This window comes from Salmo salar, chromosome ssa01, assembly GCF_905237065.1.
Source record: "Salmo salar chromosome ssa01, Ssal_v3.1, whole genome shotgun sequence".
NCBI classification, from domain to species: domain Eukaryota; kingdom Metazoa; phylum Chordata; class Actinopteri; order Salmoniformes; family Salmonidae; genus Salmo; species Salmo salar.
This window is the reverse complement of record NC_059442.1, coordinates 135,656,224-135,676,253: the sequence shown is the minus strand read 5'-3', so window position 1 is coordinate 135,676,253 and position 20,030 is coordinate 135,656,224. Positions and strand designations below refer to the sequence as shown.

Genomic DNA, 20,030 nt, shown 5'->3' with positions numbered 1-20,030 from the left:
CAGCTTAGTGAGACAGGCCAGGAGAGTGCTCCAGGCTTAGGGCTAGAAGAGTCCTTCCACTCTTACCACAGTACCACCTTCTGCCCCTCTACCAATGGCCAGCAACCCACCAACGGACACCTCCCCAGCAATGGACACGCTGTTTTGGGGCAGGAGGAATTGCGCAGACCCTCCCTGGATGTGGGGAAGAGCTTAAATGGCTCTATGAAGAGATTGGACCACTCAGTCGAGAAAATATCCAATAAAATGCTGCAAAGGTGAGTCTGACCTCCAGCAAGTGTCATACATTTCAAACACTTAGATAAGCATCCACATTTTCGAGCAGTAAATATTACAAGTACAGTATTAGTGAGTGGTCATTCTATCTCTTTCTCCCCACACACCCCAGTTTCCACGACAATGGGCCTCCATTGCCCTTCTCTCCATCCAGAATACGCTGGTTGAAGGCCATCAACAAAGTGAGGGTACAGCTGCAGGAGGTAGGAAGTTATCGCAATGTAACTTGTCGGTCCTTTGCTCTTATCTTTTACTCACTCTCTACACATTTGCAACCACCATTTTATTATCCTGCTACCTGTTTGTATTGTTTCCCCATCTGCATGGTTGGGTTTCACCTCTATGGTAGTTTGAACTAGGCAAACTATATTTCTTATTGAAAGTGTATTTAGATGGATTTACTTGTTTACTGCTATCTGGGTGTTCCCTCAGTGAGGTACCAGAGGGGTTTTCATGTTGTACATGCAGATCATCCCTCTAAGGTCTACTGGGAGTTACTTATTGTTGCATAAACATGTATTGAACAACCAGAATGTGTTACTCTGCTTGGTATTTCAGTACAGTACACAGTTTACTCTCTGGAAAATGTACAACCTTTAATTTCTTGCACTCTGGCCTCTCCAAACAACCCCCCCCACTCCCTCCCTCCCCCCTCTCTTCAGACCCCTCTAGTTAATTTCACCTCTCATCCTGACACCATGTAATTGTGAGAGGTTGGCCTTGGCTTCTCTTTGTAAAGTTACACGTGACCTGGTGGCCCTGTGCTTCAGAGGTGGGTAATTATCATTAATGGATTGTTAACTCAAGAATGAATCGCTCTCTCACACAACAAAGAACCTCTCAAATGTAGCCTCTCGTCTTCTCGTGCTATATCAGATTAGTGTTTTCCATAATACAACCCAAGCTACAACCAAATTATGTGTAGTTCATAAGTAAGTATGTTGATGTCCAAAATATCTTCTGAAAAACAGAGTTCAGTCTACAGTACTTATTTATTTTGCTCCATGATCCCTGTTGTCGTCTTCCCTGTCTATGGATCTATCCCTCTGCAGCAACTGAGCTAATGGAGTGGTGAATTGAGCCTAGGGGAGAGACTGAGCAACTGAATGAGAGAAAGAGGGAGAGATGCAGGAAAATGGGGAACGAGTGTGAGGGGAATAAAGTACAGCTTCAATGTTGTTTATCCCATTTTTCTTTTGCGTATTTTGCCGAGCAAATGTAGGCCATGCTTTTTCCTGTGATGAAGATGCTCACTTGGGGTGAAAGGATATTGGGGAAGTGTTGCACATACGGAAATAAAAACTGACACGCCCAGTTAGATATAAAAAGGTACAAGGTAAAGGAATGGGCTGAGATGTTGGCAGAATAATACTGTCAGAAACCATGTTGATTTCACATAGTAGACTTGGTGCTTAGGACTCATTTGAATGAGATGGTGGCCAAACCAGTATCTCCAAACTGTCGCTCAAGGAAATTGAATACATCAAAAAATGAATGACCTCTGTCAACCTCAATTTATCCTTATTCTCTGTGAGGTCGGTATCTGGGTTGGTGCTGCTTTGAGGTTTTACATTGAAGCCAGTCTGTCTGTTGGTCAGAGACAGTTCATATACAGTGTGAGGACTGCTTTCAGCTGTAGCACAGATTATGTTGTCTAAGCATGCACTCGATTAATCAAACTCCACCCGCGGTTAGAGACCAGTGCTGGTCGTAATGAACAGGTTACAGTTGTTGTGCAGTGTCTGGTTATGAGGGAGCAGTTGTCATAGCCCTGATCCATTATACTAATTGCTATAGGGCCGGTAGAGAGAGGGCCATGTAAATGCCTGCTGATGGAAGGCAACAGGAGAGATGTAGAGCAAGGTGAAAGCCATACACAGTAAGTGTTATTTATTTTGGGACATCAGGAGGGACTTAAGACACAAGCCTGTATCCTGACAAGACTGTGTAATGAAGTACAATTAGTCATTCATCAGTCAATAAAGGTGTCAAAGGACAGGATAAATCTAATTGGGTGCTACAATGCATCTTAACACACATTTTCACACATTTTGGAATGGATATTAGCTTGTGTGTTTGTCTGGGTACATCAGTGTGTATGTCATATACAGTGCCTTCACATTTTGTTGTTAGTCTGAATTTTAATTGGATTCAATTGAGATTTTGTGTCACTGGACTACACATTACCCCATAATGTCAAAGTGGAATTATGTTTTTAGAAGTGTTTACAAATGAATAATAAATGAAATGTATTCAACCCCTTTTTTTATAGCAAGCCTAAATGAGTTCAGGAGTAGAAATTTGCTTGACAAGTCACATAAGTTGCATGGACTCTGTGTGCAAAGAGATACAGACGTCCTTCCTAACTCAGTTGCCGGAGAGGAAGGAAACCGCTCAGGGATTTCACTAAGTCCAATGGTGACTTTAAAACGGTTAGAGAGTTTAATGGCTGTGATAGGAGAAAACTGAGGATAGATCAACAACATTGCAGTTACTCCAATACTAACCTAAATGACAGAGTGAAAAGGAGGAGGCTTGTACAGAATACAAATATTCCAGAAACATGCATCCTGTTTGCAATAAGGCACTAAAGTAAAACTGCGAAAACTGTGGTAAAGACTTTTACTTTATGTCCTGAATACGAAACGTTATGTTTGGGACAAATCCAACAACACATCACTGAGTCCACTCCTCATAATTTCAAGCATGGTGGTGGCTGCATTGTGTTATGGGTATAGTTGTCATCAGCAAGGACTAAGGAGTTTTGTTTTAGGATTAAAAACAAATGGAATAGAGCTAAGCACAGGCAAAATCTTAGAAAACCTGGATCAGTTTTCTTGCTAACAGACACTGGGAGACATTCACCTGTCAGCAGGACAATAACCTAAAACACAAGGACAAATGTACACTGGAGTTGCTTATCAAGATCACAATGTCTTGAAAATCTTTGGAAAGACTTCAAAATTGCTGTGTAGCAATGATTAACAACCAACTTGACAAAGCTTGAAGAATTTAAGGAATGTGCAAATATTGTACAATACAGGTGTGCAAAGCTCTTCGACTTACCCAGAAAGGCTCAGCGCTGTAATCGCTGCCAAAGGTGATTCTAACATGTATTAAGTCAGGGGCCTGAATGATTAACTATTACAAATATATTAGTGTTTTATTTTTCATAAATTCTAACATTTGTAAAAATAAAAAAATCTTCCACTTTGACGTTAGTGTTTTGTATAGATTGTTGACAAATCCATTTTAATCCCACTTTATAACACCAACAAAATGTGAAAAAAGTCGAAGGGTGTGAATACTTTCTGAAGGCACTGTATGTGTGAGTTATGAAGTCAAAAGGGTAGGCACACAGCCAAACGGAGAGAGTGAGTGAGGACAGCGGGAGGAGACCGATAAAGAGGGGGAAATGAAGAGGGAGACTGAGAGCTGGCATTTTCACAGTTTCAGATTAGCTTTGTGCTGGAATATGTCGCCAGAGGACAGAGCGAGCGAGAGAGAGAGAGGGAACAAGAGAAAGTGAACGCACGAAAGAGTGGGAGAGAGGGGTGGGAGGGATACTTAACTGGGAATGAACTGTCATGTGAGCCTACACTCCTCGCTCCTGCCCTTCCTGTGTTTGTACATCTGGAATGAGAGAGAGTCAACACTTCCCCTGCGTCTGTCAATCTGGGTGAAGACGACCAGTCGTATGTGCTTTGAATGTAGAGCATGGAATTAAATGTACAGTACCCGGAGATATTTAACGAACGGAAAAAAATCCATGGTGACTTTTACGATTTTGCGCTTGTCATCTATTGAGCAGTTTTCCACATGGGGTAAGGTTTATTGAATGATATGCATCTGTAGAAATTGTGTTCTTGCATGAAGTTTGCATTCAATATTGCACTACATAAAGAGAATGTTTGCTCCTGACTTTTATTTGTGAAATGTACTACTAATAGAATATCTGCTTTTCATAACAAAGTGTAATATTGAATTATAGTTGAGTATTGTTTTTACAAATATTAAAGGACAACTTTGCTCTTTGTTTACCTTTATTTTACTAGGCAAGTCAGTTAAGAACAAATTCTTATTTTCAATGACGGCCTAGGAACAGTGGGTTAACTGCCTTGTTCAGGGGCAGAACCACAGATTTGTACCTTGTCAGCTCGGGGATTCGAACTTGCAACCTTTCGGTTACTAGTCCAACACTCTAACCACTAGGCTACGCTGCCGCCCCTGTTGCCTGAATAAGAAAAAGAGCGGCCAATCGATCAGTTGAAAATGAACAAAGCAAACCAGACTTTTTTTCCCAGGCCGCAGACCATGAAGGAAAGAGAGAAAAGACATTGCTCTTGGGCACTTCAGTGACTCTGTCAGAATTACCCAGACAGGCTCCTAGCAGCTGCCTCCCCCTCTCCGTAGTCTGGACAGCTTACTGTGGAGGCTGAGCCACTGGCCATTCAGACTATATGGGCCACTGGCTGGCTAGGTTAAATGGGCCAGTAATGGTCTTCAGGAGCTTCTGCTGAAAGTAATTTGTCTAAATTACATTTAGATAATCAATGTGTATTTTACCTCAACGTTTCTGTTAATCTTGTCCCTGTTTATTTTCTGATTGTCATAGTTAATGGAGTATGATATGAAATGGCTAAAATGGGTCATTTAAATGGAAAGTTAATGGATGTGGATATCTAATTCCTGACAGTCGTGGACAGCTGTTATAAATGTATATACATCACTAATAGCCAAATGGTTCTGGCAGGCTAGCTGTTCTTATTGCTATGCATGATTATGCCTTCCTGCCAACTGTGCTCTTATCATGCTAATGCACACCTCCAGAACTTGAGTGGTATTGGACAGAGGTAAAACCTCTGGTATAGGAGCGGGTTAATGAAGTTTCCCACCAAAATTAGTTTTGTGACCAACTGTGGTAAATTTGCAGCAACTTGTGAACGTCTGGCAAACAATTGTAGGAAACTTGTGGCCAACTTTCTGTTTGCTGCAAACTCCGTATGAATATGCAAATTAGATCAGGTTTTTGGTTACTCTGTTAAACAACATTGAAATGTATCGACATAAACCAAATCACATAACTTTAAATGAACTTCAGAGAAAAAAACTAAACATACTAAATGTACAGTACCAGTCAAAAGTTTGGACAGCTACTCAATCCAGGATTTTTCTTTTCTTTTTACTATTTTCAACATTGTAGAATAATAGTGAAGACATCAACTATGAAATAACACATATGGAATCATGTAGTGACCAAAAAAGTGTTAAACAAATCAAAATATTTTATATTTGAGATTCTTCAAAGTGGCCACTCATTGTCTTGATGACAGCTTTGCACACTCTTGGCATTTTCTCAACCAGCTTCACCTGGAATGCTTTTCCAACAGTCTTGAAGGAGTTCCCACATATGCTAAGCACTTGTTGGCTGCTTTTCCTTCACTCTGCAGTCCAACTCATCCCAAACCATCTCATTTGGGGTGAGGTCAGGTGGTTGTGGAGGCCATGTCATCTGATGCAGCACTCCATCACTCTCCTTCTTGGTCAAATAGCCCTTACACAGCCTGGAGGTGTGTTGGGTCATTGTCCCATTCGAAAAACAAATGATAGTCCCACTAAGCGCAAACCAGATGGGATGGCGTATTGCTGCAGAATGCTGTAGTAGCCATGCTGGTTAAGTATGCCTTCAATTCTAAATAAATCACTGACAGTGTCACCAGAAAAGCACCATCACACCACCTCCTCCATGCTTCACGGTGGGAACCACACATGCAGAGATCATCCGTTCACCTACTCTCCAACTCACAAAGACACGGCGGTTGGAACCAAAAATTCTCATCAGACCAAAGGATGGATTTCCACCGGTCTAATGTCCATTACTCGTGTTTCTTGGCCCAAGCCAGTCTCTTCATATTGGTGTCCTTTTAATAGTGGTTTCTTTGCAGCAATTTGACCATGAAGGCCTGATTCACGCAGTCTCCTCTGAACAGTTGATATTTAGATGTGTCTTACTTGAACTCTGAAGCATTTATTTGGGCTGCAATCTGATGTGCAGTTAAGTCTAATGAACTTGTCCTCTGCAACAGAGGTAACTCTGCGTCTTCCTTTCATGTGGCGGTCCTCATGAGAGCCAGTTTCATCGTAGTATTTGATGTTTTTTGTGACTGAACTTGAAGAAACTTTCAAAGTTAATGAAGTTTTCTGGATTGACTGATCTTCTCTTAAAGTAATGATGGACTGTCGTTTCTCTTTTGCTAATTTGAGCTGTTCTTGCCATTATATGGACATGGTCTTTTATCAAATAGGGCGATCTTCTGTATATCCCGCTACCTTGTCACAACACAACTGATTGGCTCAAATGCAATAAGAAGGAAAGAATCTCCACAAATTAACTTTTAACAAGGCACACCTGTTCATTTTAAATGCATTTCAGGTAACTACCTCATGAAGCTGGTTGAGAGAATGCCAAGAGTGTGCAAAGCTGCCAAAAAGGCAGGCCACTTTGAAGAATCACAATTATAAAACATACTTTTTTTTTTGGTTACTACATTATGCCATATGTGTTATTTCATAGTTTTGATGTCTTCGCTATTATTCTACAATGTAGAAAATAGTAAAAATAAAGAGAACCTTGAATGATTACAGTAGGTGTGTACAAACTTTTGACTGGTACTGTACATCACGTCAGAGAATGTGTAGGAATATATGATACATTTTTAAAACCCAGTGAAACAAAGCCCTATTGTCTAAATATGTTTTTCACAAGATAAGATTTCATAAGATAGGATTTATTATTAGAATTGATGTGCACTCTCTGATTGCAATCTGAGAAAAACAAAACGTGTGTGTGTGACAGTCTTAAGTGGTGTTAACTCAGATCTGTCTAAAAGACAGTGCCAGAGCAAATCAATAGATTTTCACATTCACTGACACACTTTGGCTATCTTAGGTGACAACACATACACACACACACACCATGCTGTTTTGCCATACAAATGCGGTCTACATTTGGGTCGAAAATATTGGGTTAAAATATTGTTACACAGAGAACATGTTTTAAAATGTTACATTTGAAGTTCACTCTACTAAGGACATGGACTAATAACTCATTACTTGTATGTATTTTATTCATAAAGCACTTTTCACAATCCCCAAAATGGAACATTTTGTATTTAAAATAAATTGTTGTGATAGAATGAAAGTGTAACACAACGCGCTTCAGTAGTTGAACCAAAGGCTAATAAGCCAGATACCATACTGTAGGCAAAAAGCAGGCACAAATGCATTGAAAAAGAAACTAAAAGTAATTTTAACAGAGCTATAAATCGTGGCTTAAGAGCATATTAGCATTGGAATGAGACACTCATGGCTCATCCGTCTATTGATCTATTAATTCATAGGAACATATCAGCAGGAGGGCTGTGCGTCCTCCTGTCACTTCTCACACTACATACAAGAGCAGATACTTATCCACTATTGTTCAGTGGAAAAAATACATGCTCGCAACAGTCTTGCTGCGGGGGATTTTGTTCTTTGCAGCTAATACACTGTGGTCTGTAGGAATTCCCATGCTGGGGCACAGTGGGAAAATTGATATCAACACATCATAGTACTTGAAGCACACATCCAGTGCCCAAAGCAGTGTGTACCTTGCTCCAATGCTGGTGCATTAATGACCGTAAACACCTGTGAGCAGTCCCTAAGAGTCAACACAAATGGGTAGGGTCTGGTCACCTCCGCCTGGTGCAGGTACTCAACCATGTTGGTCCCAACTTGTTAGAGAAATAATTTGCTTTTAGAATATGAGGACTTGTCAGGCACACTGACAATGCCATCACACACAATTTATTTGGTATATTTTATAGCAATTTACATCAATCAACACCCAATCCCTGTTTGATGCCTACGTCTTCTATTCATTTTGGGCTGGGGCATATAGTTTCATTTACACAACACTAACCATGTTTCCAGCCAACCACGTTCATTTGGCTGAATTACCTGACGCATGAAAAGTCATGACCGGGCTGATGGAAAGATTAAATGCCTACAGACAACTTGTTTGTTTGACGTAGTGGGATGTCTCTTTTAACCCAGAGTAACCAAAATGTATTACGTGAGAAATGGCAGCGGAAACTCCTTTACCACAAATATTGCTATAATAACCGTCATATCAAAGTAACCCTGGACAAGCACACCTGATTCAACTTGTCAACTAATCATCATGGCCTGAGTGAGTTGAATTGAGGTGTGTTTGTCAAGGGCTAAAACGAAACTGTACTGTTGGGGGTACTCGAGGACCAGGGTTGGCAAACACTGGGCTAGAACGCATGTGCCAGAGGGGGCACATTTGCTATATAATGCAACCACAACCGTTTGTGACAAAACTATCAGTAGAGTTGAAAATGCAATGTAAACCCATTTAACTTGTTTTTTTTTTTATTAGGTACATGAGAATTTAACAGCAAAAGTTATTTTTATGTGCACTTCGTCATCACGCATAGCCTTTTATCCGCAAAAGGTCAGTTTGCTGGAAACGTCACCGGTGGGAAAATGTGTATTGTTTTATGCAGATTCGTTTTATATTTGCATTTAAATCTGTCGCAAATTGAATGGAAATCTACCCAATGTCTTTGAGTGTGCAGTAATGCGTAACAGATTCTGGAATGCTGTTCCTTTCATTCAAGGTTTACAAAAGGCCATCTAATTTTCCCATCAATCTCCCTATGCTTATCCAATATTTAAACTAACAGGCTGAAAGTCAATGAAGGGCTTTCTGGTCTCATTGAAGCTGGGTCGGAATGTCTTCCTGCCTAATTTGTATACTGGTGTTGGGAGGACCACTGTCAGAAGTCTTAAAGCGATGTCACCTTGTGTATCTGGCGAGAAGAATGTTTAGTGAATAACTTGATAGTTTCAGGCTAAAAATTAATGAGCATGTGAGGTACCACCAGCAGGGTTATTTCAAACTATACCTGCACTTCCAATATAAGTATTTAGGTCTGTTTCTCTCTGGGCTGGTAAAGCAAAGTTTTTATTTTATTTTTTTTGGTCCTTGAAGACTGCAATCCAGTACCGGTGAGTTTCCATGAGCAGTCCGAGTTTGAAATGTAGAAGTCCTGAACAATCTGTTGTAAAGCAGACTAACTTTTTTTGTAATATTTTATTACCGCCCCATATGACTTCAAATTGCGTTATGTTGTAGCCAGACAAACGATTACTTTTCCGTTGCAGTTGATCGTTCGTCTGGCTAACACCTAACTCTTGAAGTCCTCCTGACTTCAGAGTCTGGAATGGCTCTTTGATGTTGTCGGCGCAATGCGTCGATAATGAAGGGGGCTGTGCTTTTACTGGTTGGCTCTCCTCTGTCTTTCTCACTCAAACAGCCATACACTGAGTACTGCCCACTTCTATTACAATGGTTGGATTTTCAGATCCGAACAATGAGAGGTCTCAACCCTGAGGGAAAAATAAACATCTGAGAGAAACAATCAAACCCTATTGTGCAATTTATTAGAACATATTGCATTAACAAACAGCCTCCTTTCCAAGACCAGTGTGGTCACAGCTCTCCCTGCGCTGTGAGTCACGTGGGTTGCGTCAGCCAGGCTAGTTAATCCCAGCAAACAGAATAAAATTAAAGTCTGTTTTTGTAAAAAATGTAATCCACCATGGCCTGGAGTATCCAGCAGATGTGGATACTCTCTGACTATCTCAACTGTCTTGGCCCCATTCTGTCTGGTCCACTGAGCCCTCCGGATCATGGTCTCCTTCATGTACTCTGCAACCTGGTTGGCTGGCCAGATGTTGTTCAACCACTTGGTCGTCTGGGCTGCGCTCTCATATTTGACTCTGTTGTGAGCACAAAGTATTCAATAAATAATAATACTCCTTTTAACAATCAGTTTTCATAATACACTAATCTTTCAACATATACCTGGCAAGACCCGGCTACTGCTCAAGCTTGGTGTGTCGCTTGGTGCGTCCACAGTCCTATATGTTTCCTGAGGACCTTCCCTTGTATATCAAAAAAGGTGGCGTTTACAGAATACTCACTGCATGTACGGCTTATGTTCTTTAACTTTAGGCTATAGTTGAGTCGCTAGCTAACATGCTACTGAACCGTGACACTAGCATATTGACATGCATATTGGTATTAAAAGACTGCAACGTATTCACCTAAAAATGTGTTTAGGCAAATCATTAGTTATCTAGCTACCTAATCACATGAATTGTGCAAAAATATGATAGTTAACATTAACTATTTAAGTGCTAGCCAGCCAGTCAGTCAGTGGCGCTGACCGATTTGAAACTGGTATCACAAAAATGTGTTTCACTCTATCCCATAAAACATGACATTGCTAACTAGGCACCATTTAGCTAATAAAATATTAGGAAGTTTAATAATAAGTTACTCTCACTGGCCAACTTTGGCAGGTACTGTAGCTAGCTAGATGGATTGGTTTCTAATTTCCAACTGATGTTTCTCATTTCTAATCCCCTTGATTGGTCAGTAACGCTTACTGGTCTTGGAACTCATGTGTTTACCACAAATGCTGCTGGTAAACTGTTTGCCACTAGTGGAAATAAATGTTGCTACCAAAGGTTTGCCACAGATGCAAATAGAATCTTGGGAGAAGTGTCTGCCAGAAAAAACCTTTGGCAAACTATTTCATTTGTAGCATATTTGCCACAAACTTGCTGGAGGTTTGCAGCAACAAATTCATTTTTGTAAGGGAGGGCCTTCTATGCCTTTAGAGAAGGCCTAAGGATTAATGAAATTATTTGTAGTTTTAAAATACAGATGTATTTTTAATTTCATTACTATTTCATTGATATTCAAATTCTAATTTTCTTTTCAGTGATATTCTGATTTAATCGCTTCAGTTTGTGTTGGGATAGAAAGGGTTGGAACAAATGAATCATAGTGGACAGAACAAGCAAGGAGATGGGCAGAGCCAAGCACGAGCTAGTGAGATCCTATTGGCGCGTTCAAGCATGCATTTGCATATTCCCATTAGGGAACACCTGCTCTTCCATATTTGGTAGTGAGTTGAAACTCCAAGTGGATGCTTAACATTTATACATCCGGTGAAATATCTGTCTCATTGTTCGATCTGTGGTATTAGGGCAGAATTTTGGAGTGACAGTGGAATCAATCAATAACATTTTGACTTGTAATAAGTGAGAAAGTTTTTGCAGAAACCTATGGAAACAGGTTTCCCACGGTCTCGCTAGCTAGCTTTTGTTGTAGGCAAGGGGTATTCACCTGGGGTCGGCGAACCCCTAGGTACTGCTGAGGATTTTTATGATCGCTAGCAACAACAGAATAAACAAATTACATTCCTACAGAAGAAAAGAGGAGAATGTCTTCTTTCTAATGATGATTCTCAACTCCTAATCTTGAGCAAATTACACTCATTGGAGCCAGTGTATTTACTGGAGTATCTGACATACAATAGGCTTTGAAAAAGCACCCTGCGAATAGGTTAGCAGTGTGGCAAGTGCTGCTGGTAAGCTTTCTTGACTTGGACTTACATTTTTGCCAACACATGGTTAACATTTGTTAAACCAGCTAAACAGCTGCTCTTAGTGAAAATGTGTTTGGAGTTACCTTTTGTAGCTAATAGACTATGTTAAAGTTTACACTTCCTCTTCCAATTATAATGTGGGGAGGTCAAAATAATGAAAAATGATCTACCAAATCAATTCATTTTAATATGTTGATTACTTCTCCTTGCCTTTGTCATTCACTTGATGATACGAAGAGACGTGACTTTGTTTTGTTTTTGCTAACGCATGATGGGTGTCCCTGGGTCACCGGTTTGTCTAGGAGGGGTCCCATGGCAAGAACATTTTGAAGACCCCTGTTCTAGGCTAGTGTGCAGCGACTGCAGCAGGTGTTATTGAAGAGGATGGTGCTAATAGCTTCACCCTTTTCAAGATTAACTTTGAACAGGAAGTTAAGTTTCATCGTCTGGTGCGTGAAAGTGTTTTTAAAAAATGTTTTATTGCATCTCACTTGCTGTTAGCTATCTCTTTGAAAGTAACTTGTGTGTGAAACATTGCTGTATTTAAACTTTAGCTCGCCGGTTACTTTGTGTGCTAAACGTGAGATTTTTTTTGCGCTGGGAAGTAATATTTGTACATTTTGGTTGGGAAATGCTTAGCCTAATGGTTGTGTTTTGTATTCTTATGATTGGGACCTACTGGCTTATTATGTCAGTGAATGGGCTGCTTATCCTTTAGCATCATGCTGTGTGTGACTGCTGTCTCTATCGGCTCTGCATATTATGGTTGCTGTTAGGCATGGGCGGTATACTGTATACCGGGGTATTTGGAAATAGCCACAGGAGGGTTTTTCAATAAATACCGTTGAAAGTATTTCTTTGAAGTTTGTTTTTTGAAATTGGAATATTTGTAACTACTTTTTAAGTAAATACCTGAAGTCAACTTGTGCAATACGTTAGGCGATGAAGCAGATCGCGTTCTTCATTTCACCTGTCACATTATTTTACATTATGAAGCTTACTGTAGATCCCCAGAACAGTTGAGCCAGTCACGTGTTTGTTTGTAAACGGCACAACAGGAGAAAGCGGGAACTGGGAGGAGTAAGGATTTGGCCTGCCTCAATTCTGAAATAACTTTATTTTGATAAGCTTGAAATGGGCATGGTCTACTAAACTTAACAACCAAAAACGCATATCTAAGTTTAGCTTTCAGGTGGTTTATCAAAGTTATCTGGCTAACTCATTGATCCTGCTTTTGTAGTACACCCTCCTGGTGAGTCCAGCTGTTTATTTGGTTTAACTTGCTTACGAGCCCCTAACCAACAATGCAGTTTTTAAAAATACGGATAAGTATAAGAAATAAAAGTAAAGTAAATAAAGAGCAGCAGTTAAATAACTATAGTGAGACTATATACAGTGGTACCGGTACAGAGTCAATGTGCGCGGGCACAGGTAATATGTAGGTAGAGTTATTAAAGTGACTATGCATAGATGATAACAACATAGTAGCAGCAGTGTAAAAGAGTGGGGGGGCAGGCAATGCAAATAGTCTGGATAGACATTTGATTAAGTGTTCAGGAGTCTTACGGCTTGGGAGTAGAAGCAGTTGCTATCCCAGGCAGTGATGCAACCAGTCAGGATGCTCTCGATGGTGCAGCTGTAGAACCTTTTCAGGATCTGGGGATCTGATACTATGTTCATGTTCTTTTTCTTGATTTGGGCATTTGGTACAACATGTTGGAAAAAAAATTTCCCCCACTGAAGGCCGAGGACCAATACCCACGTTTCGCCACTGTCTCCTCCTATATTTGTACATACTCTTAGTTTCTCCGCCTTAACACCAGCCAGAGAATTACTCCCCTATCAATTTCAGATGGGAGCAAAGCTGTTTTTGCAGTACTTTTGTGATGTTACATTGTGAACTTGCATCTAATATAGTACTAGGCATAGGAGGCACGTCCATAAGGTACATTGAATTAAATTGTCAAAATGATTTAGCCTAATTAGCCTACTCCTGTCAATACAGAAATCAATTAAATCATAAAAAATGGGCTACTACACCAGAAAGCATGATTTGGCCACAGAGGATCATTGGCTGCTGTCGGAAGGGTGTGCATGTTCAGTCTTTTATCATTTTTGGGTCAGTGCTACTTGAAAAAAATAATTCTAGCAATTTCGTCCTCGGTTAGATGGATTTCATAGTGTATTTGTCTCCCCTTCTTGTAGGCCTATTATATGCATGCGACAATGTTTTTTTATGTGCAACTCAATATTGGGAAGGTGTCCTTAATGTTGAGTATATTCGGTGTATGTTTTATCTTATTGGTCATTTTCATAGATATGTTTGGTATGTGCTCGAGCTACAGTATATGCAATCAAACTCCAGTCCAGTTAGACGTAGATGATAAACGAGCTCAAAAGCTGACGGGAAAGAAAGTTAAGCCAACAACCCTGTGCCCTGTCTGACACAGACTTTTTGGTCTGGGCAAATGGCCACAGAACCACACAGAATGATGGTGGTTAAACTGACCATTCTGTCATTCAGTCACAGACAGCAGCACGGGGAGGGAAATTGTGCAGCACTGATTCCCCTCAGCGGGTTGGTTCTTAACAGCATAATGGCACACAGTGAGTGGATAGGGTTTGGCTTTCACTGTGTCTGAGCTGCTTCAAACAACCAGGATCAGTGGGGATGAGGGTTAGATGAACTAGCAATGAATCCTTAAATGTTAGTTGGCTGTTGCGTAAGTGCGTGTTTACTTATTGCCTCACTATAGAGTACATTTGTGGATTTCCATGTACATTCAGGTTCATAATTATTGGCACCCTCTAAGAATCTGTTCGATGTGCTCTATTTCTATGCTTCCCGGTCTAAAGTTTCTTTTTTTGCGTCTTTTGCTTTCGGTTTTGTACACTAGCTTCAAACTGCAGAAAATATTTTGGGGGGTATTTAATGACAAGATACTGTATTTTACAGCGGTTTAGATGGTACAATGATTAGCTACACTCCATTGCTTGTATTATCACAAACTGATATTTTAGCATCAAGGAAATGGCAGTTCGATTTCTATATTTTGCACCTTTAAACTAAATATATTTATCTGAGCAATTGTATTAGTAACAGCCCCAGACCATTATTCCTCCTACACCAAACTTTACAGTTGGCACTATGCATCGGGTAGGTAGCGATCTCCTGGTAGCCGCCAAACCCAGATTCGTCCGTCTGACTGCCAGATGGTGAAGTTGAGTCATCACTCCAGAGAACACGTTTCCACTGTTCGAGTCCATTGGCGCTTGGCATTGCGCATGGTGATCTTAGGCTTGTGTGCGGCTGCTCGGCCATGGAAACCCAGTTCATGAAGGTACGGACAAACAGTTCTAGTGCTGACGTTGCTTCCAGAAGCAGTTTGGAACTTTGAGTGTTGCATCCGAGGACAGACGATTTTTACGAGTTACGCGCTTCAGCCCTTATCGGTCCCGTTCTGTGAACTTGTGTGGCCTACCACTTTGCGGCTGAGCCATTGTTGCTCCTAGACGTTTCCCCTTCACAAGAACAGCACATACTGTTGACCGGAGCAGCTCTAGCAGGGCAGGATTGTGAAGAACTGACTTGTTGGAAAGGTGGCGTCCTATGACGGTGCCACGTTGAAAGTCACTGAGCTCTTCAGTAAGGCCGTTCTACTGCCAATGTTTGTCTTTGGAGATTGCATAGCTGTGTGCTTGATTTTATACACCTGTCAGCAACGCGTGTGGCTGAAATAGCCGAATGCACTAATTTGAAGGGATGTCCACATACTTTTGTATATATTGTGTATCTCTACTGCAGCTGGTGTGTGCACAAAAATTACCCTGACTCAGAGGAGAGAATTGAGCAGTCAACTAATTACCAGGCTGTCTTCTGATCATGTCCTAATTATAGAGTTTATACCAGCTGTACGGTGTCCGATCATTTCCCTGCTCCTTCCTTCTCCATGACTGAAGAGAGGGGGTGAGTGGCCAACCCACTGATGTACAGAGCCTTGGTTTGACTCACAATGACCCCCAATATCAATGTGGGGTTTTTATCACAATTCCACGCTCCACCATAATCTATCTCTCTGGCGTTGCAGAGATGAATGCCCTCTACTCCCACTCTCCCATGCCTGAGTGTCTGTGTTTTGTCTGTGTGTGTGTTTTGTATGTTTCTGCCAGCAGTGTAAATAGGAGTGCATGAGCTAGCTAAGTTCTTATGTGTGTTGTTTGCAAACCATATAGAAACTGACTCCTCAAATAACTCATCCAGTCATCCATTGCAATTTGACTTATCTTGGCTATAGCACCACTTATTTAATTAGTTTTTTAATGATATCACCAGACATTATATAGCAGCCATTATATAGCAGCAGGAATCTGGTGTTTTTCTCTCTCTACTTTCTGGTCTGTTGGACTGAAAAATGTGTATACTGGCAAGGTCTCAAAATGAAGGTGGAATTATAAATATGTTTATTGATTCTCTGAGGGGTTTGTGTACTGTATGCCAATGACTGAAATGTAAAGGATGAAATGGCTTGTACGCATGCATAAGGGAAGGTTCATGTTGATAGGAAACAAGCATTGCAAAATAAAGAAAATCATTGTGGATATAATAATGTTTAGAAAAACAAAGTTATGAGAGAAATAATACGTCTCTGTCTTCTCTGCCTTGCCAGTCATGGACAAGGCTCTGTGAGCAGATCAGTCTCTTCTACATCATCAGGATGTTGTGTGGTCACACAAAGAACTGAGGCCCAGGGTGCTGGTTGGCCCCTGAGGACGAAGACCAGGAAGCCAGGCCCCCAGACAGTCCTCAGGGATGTTCTCTAGGGGCCACGAGAGGGGCCTCAGTGGACCAGATGAATCCAGCGATGTAGAGGCACCTCAGAGTCCACACAAGTGGTCCAAGAGGAGGGAGCTGGGGGGTAAGAAGAGCACTCAGAGCCCCAAGGTGGGCCGGAGCCTGCGGAGGAAGTTCCAGAAGTTCCAGCAGGGCCCGGCAGGGCCGGGGGAGCCCTCCATCCACCAGCCCCAGGATCTGCTCTCCCCTGTGGAACAGGACATGTTTATATGCGGCCTGAAGAGAGACCCCTCCAGTGGGGAGTTCACTGGACTCCACTCCTCCCTGCCCAGTGGCCGAAGTCACACAGGGACTCTAAACCTACCTGTGGCTGGGGATATGGCGCTGAACAGAGAGTGCTTCATCAACGCCCCCGGTACTGTAAGTACCAACGGCCCGACCGCAAGCCTACCCACCTCTCCCTCTGGAGAGAACAGCAGCGCTGAATGTCAGGATGGGATTGGGGTTGTGGAGGACACACACAGACCTTCTCCTAGTGAAGGGGAAGAAGAGGAGGAAGATGAGGGAGAGAAATGCTCCAGTGACATCGTCGAACACATCTTGAAAGAGCTGAGAGGTATCAACAAGATTCAGGAGGAGATCGCAGACCTGCGGCAGTACCTGACCTCTGTGAGAGGCTCAGTGGACGAGGTCTCCTGCTGTGTGGATGCAGTGCTGAATGAGATAGGGGAGCTCTACTCCTCTGGAGCCTCAGCACCAGGACCCCAGACCCCTCAGAGGCTTAGCGTCAGACGTGGCAGCCCGGGCAGTCAGAATGTCGTCACAGCCTTCCACAGGAGGGCCACCAGTCCTTTACTGGAGCACCGGCAGGGGTCTTGGGACAAAGACCCAGTGATGATGATGGTGCCACCACAGGGGTCACCTAAAACATGGAGAGAAAGGTTAGCTCCTTGCCAACCCGAACCAGCCGACCAGGAGAATTCCGACCACAGCTCAGACGTGCCCTCTTCACGACCAGGGCCAAGTCAAGCCAGCCTTTCCTACCTTGAGCAAGGGTATGCCCATGACTGCCCCAGCACCAGCTCCCTGTCGTCAGGCCACAGCTCCAACACTCTGGACCGGGACGCCAGGTACCGCTCGGTTAAGGCCAGGCTATGGCAGAGTGGCTGGGCCTCGGCAGGCATGCAACACAGTGTGAGTGGAGATGGGGGGTGGAGTGAGGAGAACGGCTGGAGTGAAGAAGACATCTACTCCTGTCAGAACAGTGGGGAGGAGGTGGAGGACCACTGTGCAGGGCCAGGTGGCTGGGACAGGTACACCACAGGAGAGACCAGCAGCACCCCAGGCCAGTCATCCCACAGCAGCTCAGAGCACCTGTCCCTGCTGTTCGGCATCCACAAGAACTCCCCCTCCAGCTCGTCCAGTGTGGTGGACTGGCGGCACCCCAGGCAGCAGGGCAGCAATGGACACTTAGTGTGTGACTGTTCAGCCAACTGCCCATACTCTCGGAGCTCCGGCTACCACACAATGGACGCCTATGCTGATGTGGGGAGCTGTGGGCCGTCCAGGAGCATGAGTCGCTCCACTGTGCTGCTCACAGACTGTGATGATGGCTACCTGGAGCTGCACTCCCCCAATGACCGCTATACGTCCTCTGCTGACACCCTGGATGTGGGATCCGTTGAGAGCCTGGACAGGGAGTGGACTGAACAGTCTGTCCCAAGAGACGATGCAGGAGAGTGGGGGTCGGGGAACCTGCCTAGCCCTGAGCCTGAGAACACCCAGCTCCTCAATGTGGGATTTGATGTGAAAAGCATTGGGAAGGCTGTGCTCACCTTTAGGTCTGCTCTGAAAGGGGCTCTGAGGAAGCTGGAGGGATCAAGCCCGGAGCCTGGCAACGATGACAGTGAGTCAGAAGCAGCTCCCTCTCCTGTCAGACCTTGTTCCCCTGAACCCCCGGAGGGAGAGATCACTATGCCAACTGATCACGTTCGCCCTGCGTCTCCACTGGAAGAGTACAGCGAGGCCTCAATCTATGTGGACTGCAGCCCAGCCCAAGAGAACCTGCCTTGCTCCCTACAAGCATCCCCAAATGAAAGGACTCACTCCCCCTGCACCCCTACCGAGTATCATTCCATGGAGCATTTAGAGAGCCAAGGAGAGTATCAGACTGATGGAGAACTGTCCAACCCAGAGCTGACACCAGACCACAGTCCTCCAGGAAGGGCTGGGAAGAGTTCAGCAGATTTTAACATCAGCCCAGAGAGGATAGGGTTAAGTCCAACAGGGTTAAGTCCAATAGGAGAAGACCACGATGGAGCTGATCAGGATGAGTTTAGAGAACAGGATGTTGTTAGCCCTAAGAAGGAACGCCTTGCTAATCTGCAGCGCATCCTGAAAGAAAAGAGACAGAGATGTAAACTTTCCAAAACTTCCCAAGGATCCCAGTCCATGTTCTCTGAGGAGGAGTTCAATCCAGGTAGATCTCTTTTCGTGTGCTACATTATTTGCAAGTACAGCAAAAGAATTAAGTAATCTAACACTCATTCCCTATGTACCTAAACTCTGACTGCTTTTCTCTGGCTGCATTAGATGGAAATTACACATTTAGCCCATGATTTATAACTTTTAATGTAGCAGTATAAGATATGATTGATCCTGACACCTTGGATTGAAAATTGTCACTATTGATTGCTTGTGTAGTTGACCTGGTTATTTATGATCTTCTTAGCTATTTATATCCATGAACCCTAATGTTGTCTTTTTTGATGGATGTTCTTCCTTCCAGATGGCAGCAGAGAAGATGACCAGGTTACTCTCATGAATTTCAAATGAGCTCCCTTTTCAGTTATGTTTTGTTGTTTTCGTTTACACAGATATATTTTGAGTTTTGGTGCGACTGTTGCATTTGCCGTTGGGTGTTTTTATATCGTATGCATGGAGCCAAGCATGGTCCCTTTTGTTTGTCATATTTTCAACTGAGCTGTTTAGCTCTTTGCTTGTGATTTATTTTTGAGGTTTGCTCCTAATGAATGCATTTTCAAATGGATATAGAATAATGTTTTGATCGAATTAAAAGCACCTATTATTTCTGTAAACCTGAATAGAGTAAAATAATGATGTTCTTGGCAGGATCAGACCAATAGAAAACACTGTGGTTAAGTTGTTTTTCGAGAAGCAATATTCTCGGCACCGGCTTCAGTGTTTACATGCAACAGCCGATCCTGCCTGGTTCCCTCAGAACTGTTTCAAACGCTGTCAGAACCTCCTAGTACTGGGAGAGGAGAGCCCCAGAGGGGTCCAGCTACCTAACTGTAGCCCCATTCATCTGAGTGGAAGAGGAGCACTGGCACCGATGAAACACTTTACCTCGGAGGAAGAGAGATTAAACATTTTTAGTTATTGTAAAACTTCAAAAGAATTATCCAACGTAC

At 42.7% G+C, this 20,030-nt stretch overlaps 1 protein-coding gene across 5 annotated transcripts in view; it reads left to right on the top strand.

The window, feature by feature from the left end:
• The first annotated feature begins 16,453 nt into the window (after positions 1-16,453).
• Positions 16,454-20,030, top strand: part of LOC106565090 (protein unc-13 homolog B-like) — a 32,000-nt gene continuing 28,423 nt past the window's right edge. For 3 of the 5 annotated variants that reach the window (XM_045690427.1, XM_045690413.1, XM_045690418.1), the window contains exons 1-2: positions 16,471-19,075; positions 19,385-19,407. In XM_045690427.1, the coding sequence (XP_045546383.1) occupies positions 16,615-19,075; positions 19,385-19,407 (2,484 nt within the window). In that variant the 5' untranslated portion in view covers positions 16,471-16,614. Of the gene's footprint in view, positions 19,076-19,384; positions 19,408-20,030 lie in introns of all 5 variants that reach the window. The other 2 variants (XM_045690429.1, XM_045690410.1) reach the window with 2 other exon arrangements.